This window comes from Schistocerca nitens, chromosome 5, assembly GCF_023898315.1.
Source record: "Schistocerca nitens isolate TAMUIC-IGC-003100 chromosome 5, iqSchNite1.1, whole genome shotgun sequence".
NCBI lineage: Eukaryota > Metazoa > Arthropoda > Insecta > Orthoptera > Acrididae > Schistocerca > Schistocerca nitens.
In genome coordinates, this window is record NC_064618.1 from 277,907,855 (window position 1) to 277,925,904 (window position 18,050).

The 18,050-nt window shown below is 38.6% G+C and overlaps 1 protein-coding gene across 1 annotated transcript in view; it reads right to left on the reverse strand.

Annotated features, from left to right (window-relative positions):
- LOC126259172 (proteasome activator complex subunit 4-like) overlaps nt 1-18,050 on the reverse strand; it is a 251,235-nt gene that overhangs the window by 172,072 nt on the left and 61,113 nt on the right. Inside the window, exons 10-13 of the mRNA XM_049955739.1 lie at nt 3,666-3,881; nt 3,480-3,578; nt 1,764-1,901; nt 10-225 (exon numbers count right to left, since the gene is read on the reverse strand). Of these exons, the coding sequence (XP_049811696.1) occupies nt 10-225; nt 1,764-1,901; nt 3,480-3,578; nt 3,666-3,881 (669 nt within the window). The remainder of the gene's footprint in view (nt 1-9; nt 226-1,763; nt 1,902-3,479; nt 3,579-3,665; nt 3,882-18,050) is intronic.

Below are 18,050 nucleotides of genomic sequence, written 5' to 3' on the forward strand. Positions count from 1 at the left end.
CATACTCACTCTTATTGGCAAGTAATCTTTCACATGACTGTCATATGATTCTGTTGAACTTCTATACTCCAATGGCATGATAAAACTCAGGCTGTACAGAACATTTCGTAAAATTTTGCTGGAGAAAACATAACCATCACGGCAAGTTAAATGTAATGTACGGTCAAGAACTTCTAGTATTGAAGGGATGTATGGAATAAGACATTTCCCATCACAGTCAACAATCTGGAAAAGAGAAACCTGTGTTAACTACTATGGCATAATTAAAATATGTTACAACTGTAATAAAAAACACTATGAAAGAACAAGTGGATAGACTTGCTCAAAAAACATGTAACAATAAATCAACAGTAATGTAAAAATATGGTAGCTGGAGGTCAAAACCAAGGAATCCTCAGTAAGGGCTAAGGGAGAAGTGCTAGATTATGGGGATCTGGAAGCTACAAGAAAATTGTGTAAGTTTTTTCATGTTTTTTACAGATAAGATCAAGATAATTAACTAAAGCGCCTTGTGTCTGAGAAAAGTAAAGAACAGAGATCATCGTATCTCACATTTCATTCAATCACAACCTCCTTTAAAATGAGGAATTTAAGGTTCCAGAAGCTTATCAGTTAAGCAGTGTCTTCATATAAACTTCACTGTAACTTACATTAACTGACTTAGCTTCAAACTGAGAATTTATTTTACAAATAATGGAAGAAGTAAAAGTAACAACTCATTGTGTAGTTGAGTCAGTCACAATAACATAACTGAGGAAGCATACTATACTTTCTTCATAGCTACGAGGAAACACTTCATGCATGGAGATTATATATATATATATACATAAAAAAAACAAAGATGATGTGACTTACCAAACAAAAGCGCTGGCACGTCGATAGACACACAAACAAACACAAATATACACACAAAATTCAAGCTTTCGCAACAAACTGTTGCCTCATCAGGAAAGAGGGAAGGAGAGGGAAAGACGAAAGGATGTGGGTTTTAAGGGAGAGGGTAAGGAGTCATTCCAATCCCGGGAGCGGAAAGACTTACCTTAGGGGGAAAAAAGGACAGGTATACACTCGCACACACACACATATCCATCCACACATACATGGTGTCTGTATGTGTGGATGGATATGTGTGTGTGTGCGAGTGTATACCTGTCCTTTTTTCCCCCTAAGGTAAGTCTTTCCGCTCCCGGGATTGGAATGACTCCTTACCCTCTCCCTTAAAACCCACATCCTTTCGTCTTTCCCTCTCCTTCCCTCTTTCCTGATGAGGCAACAGTTTGTTGCGAAAGCTTGAATTTTGTGTGTATATTTGTGTTTGTTTGTGTGTCTATCGACCTGCCAGCGCTTTTGTTTGGTAAGTCTCATCATCTTTCTTTTTAGATATATTTTTTCCACGTGGAATGTTGAAGGTGACAATTCACGATATAGTGGTGGCATTGAATTGTTGATATGTACATACCACCACACACACACACACACACACACACACACACACACACCTGCGAACCTGGCAGAATTAGCACTCCTGAAAGAAAGGATATTGCGGAGAGCTTCTGTAAAGTTTGGAAGGTAGGAGACGAGATACTGGCAGAAGTAGAGCTGTGAGACCGGGCGTGAGTCGTGCTTCGGTAGCTCAGATGGTAGAGCACTTGCCCGCAAAAGGCAAAGGTCCTGAGTTCGAGTCTCGGTCGGGCACACAGTTTTAATCTGCCAGGAAGTTTCAATGTTTCCATTATTTATATTCCAGTAGCAACCATACACACCTCTGAAAGTATCAATAAGTTGTACAATAGTTCATCATCAAGTGTTTCATCCTTCAATATTTCATCATTCTCTGTTAAGATAAGAATTCTGCTGCATAACTGAGGTACTAATGATTTCAGAGTCTCTTCTGCATTCACCTGCAATTTGAAAAGTACATTTTACATAAAATCTATGTAATACAAGTTTTTAAATGCTGTAAACAGTCAGCGAGTTATCAGCAGCCATGATAAACAGAAAACATCAATTTCAATGGCAAAACACCAATGGCTTACATTAAATGCACATTCACTATTTTGAATCTGAAGTCAGTAACGTAAACATAACAAACGAAACAATCATATTCAAGAAAACAATTGCAATTAATATCTATGGCTAAATTGATTTTTCGTATGTATTTCTGATATACTTCATAAAGTCTTCACATCCTATCTTTAAAAAAAAATGGCTCTGAGCACTATGGGACTTAACATCTGAGGTCATCATTCCCCTAGAACTTAGAACTACTTAAACCTAACTAACCTAAAGACATCACACACATCCATGCCCAAAGCAGGATTCGAACCTGCGACCGTAGCGGTCACGCGGTTCCGGACTGAAGCGCCTAGAATCACTTGGCCACTTTTTTTAAATATATATATATATAATGACATCCACACAATCATACACACAATGTCACATGCAGATTTGTCTAAATAGTTTCTGTGACAATTTACACCTCCAAATTTAATGTATATTCTTTGCTGAAATATGCTTAATATCCCATCACACACAAAACTGAAGCACATCTCACTCTAGCCTAAACACAGATATTTTCATGTAGATGCAAACAAGGACTCTTATCCACTTCAGGTCATTCCCTTGATTATCTAAACACATACTTATAATTCCCACTCTTCCCTTGTTTTCTGTGCTCTTCACTCTTACTAGCAGAATGTCTATATCACCTGTCTTCGCCGGCCGCTGGTGGCCGAGCGGTTCTGACGCTACAGTCTGGAACCGCGCGACCGCTACGGTCGCAGGTTCGAATCCTGCCTCGGGCATGGATGTGTGTGTTGTCCTTAGGTTAGTTAGGTTTAAGTAGTTCTAAGTTCTAGGGGACTTATGACCTCAGCAGTTGAGTCCCATAGTGCTCAGAGCCATTTGAACCATTTTGAACCTGTCTTCATTTTGAGTCCTGTTATGTAGTTAGCAAGCAGAAAAACTATTGAAAAAAGGCTATTGTCAGCTCTGACAGTATCTATTCATATGGTAAGTAAAATGTATCCTTACTCTTATGTAACACGTTTTCTAAAAAAAACTTCCCTCCTCCCCCACCCTCTCTCTCTCTCTCTCTCTCTCTCTCTCTCTCTCTCTAAACAATGGAAAGTCCTGGATGGAGTAATAACAATATGGAAAGGCTAGATTGCTATTTACCACATAGAAGAGCCATGTAGTCTCAGACAGGCATGATGAAAAAGACACTTAAGATTTTTAAGCTTTCAGACAAAGTCCTTTTTCTGAAATAGGAAACACACACATTAACACATGGATGTCTTGCACACCCATTGCCATGTGTGTTTTCTGTTTCGGAAGAATTAATTTGTCCAAAAGCTTAAAATATTATAACAGTGTTTTTCAATGTGCCCATCTGCAATTCAATGCCTCCTCTATGTGGTGACCAGCAATCTATCCTTTCCACATTTTGTAATTTAAGAATGTACCATTTCTATACAGACCTTAGAAAATGATCGAACAATGGCAGCGACAAACTGTCCAGCAACTTTCGTCTCCATTATCCTCCCAATGACAAGTGCATGCAATTTCCGCAATGCCGACTGCAAAAAGAGTCTTTTAATAGAAAGAGCTTCTACACATTATCATAAATGAATGAAACAACAAAATTTCAGGAAAAACAACCGTACTTTAAAAATACTGGGAGATGTTTGCATCAGCAAAGCTGTGACTGTTGATCCAAGAGCACATTCTGCCATGTTCTCAAGTTTGCTCCGTCTGTCATTCTCTCTCTCTAACCGTGTTACCTCTAGAGAGCTGCTATCTATTAACGTAAAACAGCGATCCAGAAACTGAAGCACAAAGTCTTCAAAGTCTGCAGTAGCTAAGCAAACTGTTTCTTCTTCCTGTGGAAAATAATAAAAAATAAACAACACACTACAATCACCAGTAAGTGAGACATTCTAGTTAACATGTTCAAAACAAATTTTATGCAAACAATGGAATTATTTCTACATCTTTCTGTGTTCTTTGATCAGATGCATCTACAAATGCATATGTACATAGTTATTTAAATATTTTAACAATGGCTTCTTTCGGCATGTAGTTCATATATATTCAATTTTCTTCTGAAAACCTTCCTATCATTGTCAAGGTGAGTATGTGGTATTGCCCGAAGATTGTGTGTGCCACATCACAGTCGGCAATGTGAATTGAATCACAGACATTAAGGATGACTTGCTGCAATTCATAAAGACAAATGGGAAATTCTGAAGAGGACATGCCCCTCCCCTAATCTCTATCTCTCGACACAGCAGCTGCATAGAAAGGAGGTCTATCTAGAGCCTAGTATAGAAGAGCTCTGCCCCAGTTCCTGACAGCTGAAGAGGTTAACATCATCGAGGAGGACTAAAGATTTATTCAAGTCTCAGACAGCAACATACTTTACAGTTGAACATTGTGCTTCAAGAAGAGATTGTAAGTGTATGTATCAAGTGATGCTGTAATAGTCAATGACATTGGTCAAACACTGGTAACTCAACATAGGAATATTAACAATGCAGGAAAAGACAGATTGCTATTTATCATAAAGATGACACGCTAAGTTGCAAACAGGCACAATTAAAAGACATCTACACATAAGCGTTTGGCCACAGCCTTTATCAGAAAAAGAGAGAAACACACCATTCACTCACAAAAGCAAGCAAATCTCATGCACACATGTCTGCCAACTATGGCAGTTCAGACTCTTCCCCCCCTTTCCCTGCTCTCCTCTCTCTGTCCAGTTCCTCCTCTATCCATCTCAACCTTCCCCCAGCCCTGCCCATCCACACACATGGCCCCTGCAAAACAGGTTGATAAAGCAGGCTGATACTGTTCCCACAACACAGCTCTCATCTATGACAGCTTACATGTCAGGGACTTCAAAACTGTTTTATCCACCTGCTGTGTAGACTGGACAACAAAGCAGGTTGATAAGGCAGGCCAATACTATCACAACATGTTAGGCATGCAGGGCAGCCTATATGGCAGAGGTTAAGAAAAAGTTTTTGTCCGTATCTCTGCTCTTCTTGTAATCAGGAAATTATAAACACCACAATGCTGATACTTGTGAAATTTGTTGTTTCTGTTTAAAATTTGGATGCAATTGATCCTGGGATTTGGGAGGAGAGCCTTACATACATACCTTACATATAGCCTTTTCTCTGTGACTTCACTCATGTACACATTGATATGAAAGAAATTATTTCAAAAAAGGTGATATGTTACTTTCTCCTATGGTGATGCAAGGGGTACCAAATTTGTTATAAAAGACAGTAAATTACTCAACGGACAGTATTTTTCAGTACAGGTATTTCGTTCATTCCAAGATAGTATCAATTCACGACATCATCGTCTAGACATGAGTTGACTGTATTCTGAATCCGTTTTAGCATACTAATAGTTTCTTTCAGGCTATAAAATTTTATTGATTATGAAATATAAGTTCTTGAAGTTTATTCAGAATGGGAAATGTTAATTAGTAATTGCATGCCATAATTTACCTGTTTAATATAAAGAAGTTTTGAATTTTGTGTGCATGAAAAAGTGTGAATTTATGTGCGGCTTTTACTATGAGATGAGTTATCACTTAGAGTGCAAAAGGTGCGCATGTACAGTTCACTGACCTGCGCGGTGAATTTAATTTTTTGTGATTTTGACTCTAATCAAGACAAATCCAGTTTCATTTAGACTTTATGTGAGATACACACATCACATTATTACAAAAGAGTCGTTTAGCCCTTTAGGGAAATCTGAAACCTGCACACTCAATTTGAAATACATTACGTGCTAGTGTGTGATCAAGCTGTCCAGTGAATCGTGTACAATAGTTGCAAATACGCTTGGACTTAATGCGCCAAGTTGAAAATTAATTTTGAGACAAGTGCTGATTTTGACAAAAATGAACCAAAAGTTCATTCAAAATGCTGAGGTTCTGATTGAGACACATCACCTTGCTGATAACGTAGCTTAGTAACACTGTAATGCAGATTAATTAATTCATTAGAATGATTTGCAATGTAATAAGTCCCACTACACATACAAACTGTTAAACAAAATTTGGTGACCACATGAAAGTATGAGAGTGATTTTATTTCCAGAAATGCCAACAAACCGGCAGTTTCAAAAGTTAAATTGCTAACTGTTGCGTAACTTCATTGATTGACCCACGCCACTACTGAACATATTGTATCGTGTCTCTTCACGAGAGATCTCAAGAAGCCGAGATAAACAAGAAACAAGGAGGAGACTAAAGAAGACGCATCAGTATATACTTTGCGCCGCAAACTGGGGCATGAAAAGGATATACTAACAACTTTAGGTCCAAGGCAAGAACATCGACCCATTGGAAAGGATAAGTACTCACAGCTAACATGAGATACTCGCAGGTATGAGTAGGATAGACATAGTATAAAAGAACAATTCTATGGTTGGTAAAAGTATATTTTGATTTTATCACAAACAATCATCTTTGAACACAGCGCAGTTGTTCAGATATGTTGTGAAAAACAAATAATTGTGTGTTGTGTTGGTATTGATATTTTAATTGTGAATATAGATACTAGGAAAAGTATGCACCCAAACAAGGAGAGCACGAGATAATGCAACCCAGAGTTTGGAAGTGATGGGTGAGGGAAGTGAAAGTGGATACAATCCTCATGAGGAGGTAACTAAGGAACAAATTATGGACCAGCAATCGCATACTTTGAGTGAGCAAAATTTTGGTGAAAGAGTCCCAAACATAATAAATGTGGGACAGCAATCACATAATGTAAGTGATACTAATATCATTGATGTGGAGGTGACAGTAGAAGCAGACCCGAGTACAAGTAGAAACAGTAATATACAGGAGTCTATAAATACCAAAGTTACACAGGGAAGTGTGAATGTTACATCAAATGTTACAGAGCTTAAAGATGATATTATTATTAAATTCATGACGAGTATGCAACGTCAGTTAACTGAGAATATGGGTTCGCTAAATGAAAAATTTGACAACAAGTTTGAGTCACTTGAAAATTAAATCGTGTCACTTAAATATGATAATAGACAAATAAAAGAGAAGTTCGATAACTTAAAAGTAGAGTGGGAAGAATGATTAAATACTAAATTTAGTGAATTAGAAATAAAAGTTTCCATAGATATGACTAACCTACACAATGAATTTATGGGTAAAATTAATGAGATGGAGAATAAATATGAAACTATTTCAAAGGGGCATAGTGATTTGTCAGATAAAATCTGTAACTGTGAAAGTAGTTACTTGAAGACTAATGTGCAAATTGAGGATCTGTCTGAAAAGATTTCAGGATCCAAAATAGACACTTGCAAGGGCATAGATAAATATTTAAAGGACCAAACAAAAAAAAGAAATAGATAATGAGTTTTCTGAGTGGATAGAAGTTAAAAATAAGGAAACTGAAGAGAAAGTCAATACCACTCTCGAGTTGAAACGAGCTGAGGTAGTTAAGGAAAAACAGATGGGAAATGATGAACTTATCCAGTTATTTACTAGTGAGTGTCAGGCTATTAAAGATAAAGTAATTGAAGAATTACCAAAGTGGCAAAGTGAAACAAATTGTAAATTATCAGACTAAGAACAAAAATCTCCACGAAATGTATTGACTGAAGACAACTATTCCGAAGACAGGCTTAGGAATAATAAACTCTGTAGTGAAGTAAAATGTAACTGTTGTGGGAATACACCTTATAAATTTAGTGACTGTTATGGAAATGAAAATGACACTTCTGTATAAAAAGGGTGTTTGTCATCTTTAAAGGTTGAGACAAGCATATTCAAAAGCAGACAGTTTCCTAGCTGTTTGACTGAAAAATATAACATCCATCCAAAAATTTTCATCAACAATTTTAAGTGTATATTTCCTCGCAGTTGGTCTGAACATGATAGGCTTCAATTTATTGTGTCCAAGATCACATGTGAAGCTGCACTGTGGGCTGCAGAAGCGAGTGAGAATTGTAATACATGCACGGAGTTTGAACAACTTTTCTTAGCAAAATACTGGTCGGGTAGCAAACAAGAGAGGCTACTTAAGGAGGTGTATCAACCAGAGTTTTATAATAGTTAATGAAGTTCATTAAGACAGTATTTCAATAAATACATTAATAAAACGAGGTACTGGAGTGATCCTATTTCCCATAGAGAAGTGATACATATTTTGAAAGGAAGATTACCTATTCATATACGTGAGAAACTTACATGTCCCTGTCTAAGACATGGAACAGTTTCTGTGTGCAGTCAATTTGATAGATATGATACTAGAAGATACCCAAGTATGCAATAATAATCAAAAGTCTACTTCACAACATAATAATAATAATAATAATAACAATAATGACAACAGAGATAGAAATACTAAACCTATACTGCATGAAGTAGGGCAAGTGACATCTTATGGATATAGTAATGCCAATAATAATAATCAATATAAGCATAACACCTATTATACTAAAGAAACCTATGGAAATAATAATAATCAGGTGAATCAGATAGTACAGAAAAACCAACTCTTAAATGCAGATATAATGATTCGAATAATCAGTGTAGTAATCCACGCAGATGTGATATATACCCAGAAGACAATCCTGATAGTGTACAACCATGGAAAGACCCCCAACTCTTAAATGCAGATATAATGATTCGAATAATCAGTGTAGTAATCCACGCAGACGTGATATATACCCAGAAGACAATCCTGATAGTGTACAACCATGGAAAGACCCTTCAACACCTGAAGTTCGATGGGTAGATAAAAATGTAACTCAACAAGCACAACAACCACAAGGATTGATACACCACTTGGTACCGGAGCAATAAATTCACAAAGGGAACAACTACCAAATTCTGACCACACTGTACATATTGTTGAAGTACATGAACCACCGACTATGGCATCTACCAAAAGATTAAACTAGAACCAGTCACTGAAAGCCTCCCTAGGATGGCTGGAGAGGCTGATGAGGGCAGGCATCATTTTAAAGTGAATGTACTGAGGTATAATGATTCGGACCTAAGGGAGGAACTGACTGTAGAAACACCTTACATTTCAAATAAGTGTGGACGAATTTTGCAGGCAGTAGTTCAAGAAGTAATAAATAGTATTTATGTTGGAGCAACCATCAGCATAATGACACAGGATTGTTTTAAACAAATTAGTCGAGGAGGGTAAGTGTTTACATTTCCTGTTACTGGATGAACCGTATATGATGCATTTAGTGCGAAAGCGCATAAGGTCTCAAAGCAAACACGAGTCAACATTATGATGCAGGGGGCTTCAACAGAAAGTACCTTCTTAATTGTTTCACGAATGACCGTACTACATGTTTGGAGTCTAGGTTTTTTGTGTGATGCTGGAGCAGTCATCAACTGAAAGAAGAAACATGTACCTTGGGCTCCGAAGGCAACGTTTTCACAGTCTCTATGATAACGGGCAAAATAGTCGTAGATCAGTATTGCATGAAGTTAATGGTTAGCTATATTGGTATTGACTGTAATTTAGTTGATGATATTTTCTATATTGAATATACTGGAGAAGAAAGAAGTCAAGTTACACTTCAGGAGAAAATCTCTGAATCCGAATACTTCTCTGCAAGTCAATGAGAACATTTGTGTTGCTTGTTAAGTAATTACCTGCCAGTATTTAGCAAACATCCCGGAATAATCAAAGGCTTTGAATACAACATTAAGACGTATCCACACAAATCTTTTTGTCACACTTCCTACTCTGTTCAAATAGAGAGGCAGTCAAGAAAGAAATTAACAAAATGTTAGAGTGGGGAATTATAGAGTCCTCTCATTCTGAATATTGTAGCGCTCTTTTGGTGGTCGTCAAAGCGAATGGTGATGTCAAATTAGTTCTAGACGCCAGAGAGATAAACAAGATAATCATACCGCTACAGACCTGAGAATTTGGATGAGTTAATTCAGAAGTTCTGTGGTGCCCACTTCCTGACATCCCTTGATATGAGAAGTTTGTACTGGCAAACGAAAATCTCTATTGAATCTTGAAAGTATACTGCTTTTATTTTTCTGGGCAGAAGTTACCAATTCACTGTTATGCCATTTGGACTAAATATTAGTGGAGGTGTATTTATATCGACACTAGACATTGTACTTGGACGAGATTTGCTTGATAGAGTTACCTTGTATGTGGACGACCTACTGATCACTACCGAAAGACGGGAGGAGCATCTTGATCTGCTTGAAAAAGTATTTGCAAAATTCTTAGAGTATGGAGTTACAGTAAATTTAATGAAATCTAGATTCACCAGAAGTCAACTGAAGTTCCTAGGACATATAATTCCGCCGGATGGTATTATGCCGAATCGTAAGAAAATGAGTGCTATCAAAGTGTGTCCCTTTCCTAAAAATAAAAAGGAATTAAAATCATTCATGGGATTAGCCTCATTTGACTGTCGATTTTTGGCTAATCAATTAATCAGCAAAGAATGTTTATTACAGTTATGAAAGAACATCATGTGGAAATGGACACCTGAGTGTAGTCAAGCATTTGACAAAATCAGAAATGCTTTTGTAAACGCTCAGTTGTTACATCATCCGAAACTTGAACAGGATTTTTACATTGCCTTCTGAAACAGGCCTGGGCAGTATACTTTTCCAAATGGATGATCCACAAGATATGAATACCATTAAGATTATAGGATTCACAAGCAGAACGCTTTCTAAATGTGAAAGGGCATACTGTACCACACAGTTAAGAGGTAATAGCTTTGGTATGGACGTTCAAAAAGTTTAGATATTTTGTCTATAGAAAAAGAATAACCATATTTTGTGACCATAAAGCTTTGACTTACATTTTAATGGGAAGAATGTTTCACTCAAGGTTAACCAGATGGGACTTGTTACTTCAAGAATATAACATTTCAGTGCAATATATAAAAGGGCCTCCCCCCATGAACCATGGACCTTGCCGTTGGTGGGGAGGCTTGCGTGCCTCATCAATACAGATAGCCGTACCATAGGTGCAACCACAACAGAGGTGTATCAGTTGAGAGGCCAGATAAACGTGTGGTTCCTGAGGAGGGGCAACAGGCTTTTCAGTAGTTGCAAGGGCAACAGTCTGGATGATTGACTGATCTGGCCTTGTAACACTAACCAAAACGACCTTGCTGTGCTGGTACTGCGAACGGATGAAAGCAAGGGGAAACTACAGCAGTAATTTTTCCCGAGGGAATGCACCTTTACTGTATGGTTAAATGATGATGGCATCCTCTTGGGTAAAATATTCCGGAGGTAAAATAGTCCCCTATTCGGATCTCCAGGCAGGGACTACTCAGTAGGATGTCATCATCAGGAGAAAGAAAACTGGTGTTCTACGGATCGGAGCGTGGATTATGTCAGATCCCTTAATCAGGCAGGTAGGTCAGGAAATTTAAAAAGGGGAAATGGATAGGTTAAAGTTAGATATAGTGGGAATTAGTGAAGATCGGTGGCAGGAGGAACAAGACTTCTGGTCAGGCGAATACAGGGTTATAAATACAAAATCAAATAGGGGTAATGCAGGAGTAGGTTTAATAATTAATAAAAAAAAAATAGGAATGAGGGTAAGCTACTGCAAACAGCAGTAAACGCATTATTGTGGCCAAGACAGATACGAAGCCCACACCTACCACAAGAGTACAAGTTTATATGCCAACTAGCTCCACAGATGAAGAAACTGACAAAACATATGATGAGGTAAAAGAAATTATTCAGATAGTGAAGGGAGACAAAAATTTAATAGTTATGGGTGACTGGAATTCAATTGTAGGAAAAGGAAGAGAAGGAAACTTAGTAGGTGAAGGGGGTAAGGAATGAAAGAGGAAGCCACCTGGTAGAATTCTGCAAAGAGCATAACTTAATCATAGCTAACACTTGGTTCAAGAACATGAAAGAAGGGTGTATACATGGAAGAAGCCTGGAGATACTGCAAGGTTTCAGATAGATTATATAACCCGGTTTTAAATTGTAAGACATTTCCAGGGGCAGATGTGGACTCTGACCACAATCTATTGGTTATGAACCGTAGATTAAAACTGAAGAAACTGCAAAAAGGTGGCAATTTAAGCAGATGGGACCTGCATAAACTGAGAGAATCAGAGGTTGTACAGAGTTTCAGGGAGAGCGTTAGGCAATGATTGACAAGAATGGGGGAAAGAAATACCGTAGAAGAAGAATGGGTAGCTTTGAGAGATGAAATAGTGAAGGCAGCAGAGGGTCAAGTAGGTAAAAAGACGAGGGCTAATAGAAATCCTTGAGTAACAGAAGAAATATTGAATTTAATTTATGAAAGAAGAAAATATAAAAATGCAGTAAATGAAGCAGGCAAAAAAGAATACAAACGTCTCAAAAATGAGATCGACAGGAAGTGCAAAATGGCTAAGCAGAGATGGCTAGAGGACAAATGTAAGGATGTAGAGGCTTATCTCACTAGGGGTAAGATAGATACTGCCTACAGGAAAATTAAAGAGACCTTTGGAGAAAAGAGAACCACTTGTATGAATATCAAGAGCTCAGATGGAAACCCAGTTCTAAGCAAAGGGAAAGCAGGAAGGTGGAGGGAGTATGTAGAGGGCCTATACAAGGGCAATGTACTTGAGGACAATATTAAGGAAATGGAAGGGGATGTAGATGAAGGTGAAATGGGGGATATCATACTGCTTGAAGAATGTTGACAGAGCACTGAAATACCTAAGTCAAAACAAGGCCCCGGGAGTAGACAACATTCCATTAGAACTACTGACAGCCTTGGGAGAGCCAGTTCTGACAAAACTCTACCACCTGGTGAGCAAGATGTATGACACAGGCGAAATAGCCTCAGACTTCAAGAAGAATATAATAATTCCAATCCCAACGAAAGCAGGTGTTGACAGATGTGAAAATTACCGAACTATAGGTTTAATAAGTCATGGCTGCAAAATACTAACACGAATTCTTTACAGACTAATGGAAAAACTGGTAGAAGCCGACCTCAGGGATTCCATAGAAACATTGGAACACATGAGGCAATACTGACCCTACGACTTGTCTTAGAAGATACAGTACTGGCCATTAAAATTGCTATACCACAAAGATGACGCGCTACAGATGCGAAATTTAACCGACAGGAAGAAGATGCTGTGATATGCAAATGATTAGCTTTTCAGAGCATTCACACAAGATTGCCACCAGTGGCAACATCTACGTGCTGACATGAGGAAAGATTCCTACCGATTTCTTATACACAAACAGCAGTTGACCGGCAATGCCTGGTGAAACGTTGCCTCGTGTAAGGAGGAGAAATGCATACCATGACGTTTCCGACTTTGATAAAGGTCGGATTGTAGCCTATCGCAATTGCAGTTTATCGTATCGCGACATTGCTGTTCGCGTTGGTCAAGATCCAATAACTTTTAGCAGAATACGGAATCGGTGGGTTCAGGAGGGTAATACGGAATGGCAAGCAGGATCCCAACGGCCTCATATCACTAGCATTCGAGATGACAGGCATCTTATCCGCATGGCTGTAACGGATTTTGCAGCCACGTCTCAATCCCTGAGTCAACAGATGGGGACATTTGCAAGACAACAACCATCTGCACGAACAGTTCGACGACATTTGCAGCAGCATGGACTATCAGCTCGGAGACCATGGAAATTTGGAAATTTGTGGTAAGGTCCTATGGGACCAAACTACTTAGGACATCGGTCCCTAGGAGACCATGGCTGCGGTTACCCTTGATGCTGCATCACAGACAGGAGCGTCTGATGGTGTACTCAATGATGAACCTGGTTGCACGAATGGTAAAACATCATTTTTGCGGATGAATCCGAATCCGGTTCTGTTTACGGCATCATGATGGTCGCATCTGTGTTTGGCGACTACGCAGTGAATGCACTTTGGAAGCGTGTATTTGTCATCGCCATACTGGCGTATCACCCAGCGTGATGGTACGGGGTGCCATTGGTTACACGTCTCTGTCACCTCTTGTTCGCATTGACGGCACTCTGAACAGTGGACGTTACATTCCAGATGTGTTACGACCCGTGGCTCTACCCTTCATTCGATCCCTGCAAAACCCTACATTTCAGCAGGATAATGCACAACCGCATGTTGCAGGTCCTGTACAGGCCTTTCTGGATACAGAAAATGTTCGGCTGTTGCCCTGGCCAGCACATTCTCCAGATCTCTCACCAAATGGAAACGTCTGGTCAATGGTGCCTGAGCAAATGGCTCGTTACAATACGCCAGACACTACTCCTGTTAAAACTGTGGTATTGTGCTGTACCTGTACACCCCATCCAAGCTCTGTTTGACTCAATGCCCAGGCATATCATATCAAGGCCGTTATTACGGCCAGAGGTGGTGGTTCTGGGTACTGATTTCTCAGGATCTATGCACCCAAATTGTGTGAAAATGTAATCACATGTCAGTTCTAGTATAATATATTTGTCCAATGAATACCCGTTTATCATCTGCATTTCTTCTTGGTGCAGCAATTTTAATGGCCAGTAGTGTAGTAAGGAAAGGCAAACCTACATTTCTAGCATTTGTAGACTTAGAGGAACCTTTTGACAATGTTGACTGGAATACTCTTTTTCAAATTCTGAAGGTGGCAGCGGTAAAATACAGGGAAGCAAAAGGCTATTTACAATTTGTACAGAAGCCAGATGGCAGTTATAAGAGTTGAAGGGCATGAACAGGAAGCAGTGGTTGGGAAGGGAGTGAGACAGGGTTGTAGCCTATCCCCGATGTTATTCAATCTGTATATTGAACAAGCAATAAAGGAAACAAAAGAAAAATTATGAGTAGGAATTAAAATCCATGGAGAAGAAATAAAAACTTTGATGTTTGCCGATGACATTGTAATTCTGTCAGAGACAGCAAAGGACCTGGAATAGCAGTTGAAAGGAGGGTATAGGATGAACATCAACAAAAGCAAAACGAGGATAATGGAATTTAGTTGAATTAAGTCGGGTGATGCTGAGGGAATTAGATTAGGAAATGAGACACTTAAAGTAGTAAAGGAGTTTTGCTATTTAGGGAGCAAAAAAACTGACGATGGTCAAAGTAGAGATGATATGAAATGTAGACTGGCAATGACAAGGAAAGCATTTCTGAAGAAGAGAAATTTGTTAACACTGAGTATAGATTTAAGCACCAGGAAGTCGTTTTTGAAAGTATCTGCATGGAGTGTAGCCATGTATGGAAGTGAAACGTGGACGATAAATAGTTTAGACAAGAAGAGAATAGAAGCTTTCGAAATGTGGTGCTGCAGAAGAATGCTGAAGATTAGATGGGTAGATCACATAACTAATGCAAAGGTACTGAATATAATTGGGGAGAAGAGAAATTTGTGGCACAACTTGACCAGAAGAAGGGATCGGTTGGTAGGACATGTTCTGAGACATCAAGGGATCACCAATTTAGTATTGGAGGGTAGTGTGGAGGGTAAAAATCATAGGGGGAGACCAATAGATGAATACACTAACCAGATTCAGGATGATGTAGGTTGCAGTAGGTACTGGAAGATGAAGAAGCTTGCACAGGATAGAGTAGCAGGTAGAGCTGCATCAAACCAGTCTCTGGACTGAAGAAGGAGAAAAAAAAAACCAACAACATATAAAAGAGAAAGACAACGTTGTATCTGATGCTCTATCTCATTTGCCTAGAAGACAGGATAATGAAGAATTTGAGGAAGAGACTTTAGATTTCAAAGTAATGAATCCGTCTATTGCATTTTGTGTAAAACTAATTTCATTTCGTGAGAAACAAATTTCAAAGTTGTGTCCCAATATGTTGCAGTTGCAAGAACAAGATCCTTATTGGAAACCTATTCGAGCTGTAATCAGCCAAGTAGCTACAAATCATTCGGGTAGTCTATATACTTTACAATCGAAAATATTATTTCGAAGAAAAACTCTTGCCGAACCTTGGAAAGTATGCGTTCCAAAGGAACATCTGGAATCTTTGCTGTGGTATACACATCTGAAGTGGGGACACTATGGATCTTTAAAATGCAAAGCCAAGTTAACCCAATATTGTTACAATCCAAATTTAGAACGTTTGGCTAGTAACATTGAATTACATCCAATCATACCACACCAACCTTTAACACTGATATCTTGTGATGTGTGTGGACCAAGTCCTAGTACTCGTGGAAGATTGAAGTATATTCTGGAATTCTATGATATGTTTTCAAGTATGTGAAATTGTATCCTTTGAGGAATCTACATGTGTGTCCTATGTTAAAGAAATTTGTCAATGATTTCATAACAGAGTTTGAAAAACCGAAGATGATATTGACAGACAATGCTGCCTATTACACCAGCAGAACCTGGAGAGAGACTATGAAGGAACACAATATTAAACATGTTTTTATCCCTGTGGGAATCCAATCAAAAGATTGTTCCACGAATTAAATCGATTCCTACGCACATATACTACACATCAACATTACAAATGGATCAAGTGGTTATCAGAATTTGAAAGGATTTATAACGAATTGCCTCATACTTCTACAGGGTATTCGCCTAACCAAGTGATGCATGGCAAGGATGATGCTCAAGACTGGCTAAAGGGATGGTCACAAATTGAAGACAATCTCACTAAGGAGGACATCTCGAAGAAAGTTTATTTAAATCTACAACATGAAGCTCAATTACAAAAGGGAAAATTCAATAAAAATGTGAAGAATGTAATAACCTATGCTGTTGGAGAGGAAATATTGTTGAGAAACCATCTGAAGGCCTCGATAAAGAAAAAGTTGAATAAGAAATGGCAGTATTTATATACTGGACCATACAGAATAATACAAATTCCCCATGAAGGAAGTTATATACTTGCTGACTGTGATTCCGATGTGATAAAAGGTTTATTCCACCACACAGAGATAAAGAAACATTATTACAATGAAATGAATACCCCTAGCTGCATACAGGCATTGATATAAGTCAACAGGGACACTTGAAAATGTTTGCCCTGACCAGGACTCAAACCCGGGATCTCCTGCTTACATGGCAAACACTCTATACCTGTGAGCCACCGAGCACACAGAGGATAGTGAGACTGCAGGGACTTACCTCTGGCACGCCTCCCGTGAGACCTACATTCCCAACTTAATGTCCACACACTACATTCGTAGTGTCCCTGCCCATTACACTCATTACTCGCGGCAGACAATCTTACCGAGTCCCATAAGAGTCCAATACGCGTGCATTCAGCACAGAAGAAGAAGGTCAATGGCCGGTTAGCCTTAACTATATGATGATGGTATCTGATCTTTCGGACTTGTCTGAAAGAACAGATAGCATCTTCATATTAATGAGAAGGTATGTACCATTTATGAAGAGAAAATAAAGGGAAAGAGAATGAGAAGAGTATTTACTAACAGGACACCGATATTAGACTTGAGCCACAGGATCAGCTACAAGATGTATTATTTTGTTCATTATTTTATATATAGTTAAGAAGATTATTTTATTCAATTATTATCAAATTTAATGTATGTGTTATGGCAAAGACGATCGTGTGAAACCTAGTTCGCGCTATTCGTCCACGAGACTCAGAGGGCCATAGACACAGGTTCCCAGATAGATGCCGTGTTTCTTGACTTCCGCAAGGTGTTTGATACAGTTTCCCACAGTCATTTAATGAACATAGTAAAAGCATAAGGACTATCAGACCAATTGTGTGATTGGATTGAAGAGTTCCTAGATGACAGAACGCAGCATGTCATTCTAAATGGAGAGAAGTCTTCTGAAGTAAGAGTGATTTCAGGTGTGCCGCAGGGGAGTGTCGTAGGACCGTTGCTATTCACAATATACATAAATGACCTTGTGGATGACATCGGAAGTTCACTGAGGCTTTTTGCAGATGATGCTGTAGTATTTCGAGAGGTTGTAACAATGGAAAATTGAACTGAAATGCAGAAGGATCTGCAACGAATTGACACATGATGCAGGGAATGGCAATTGAATCTCACTGTAGACAAGTGTAATATGATGTGAATACATAGAAAGAAAGATCCTTTATCAT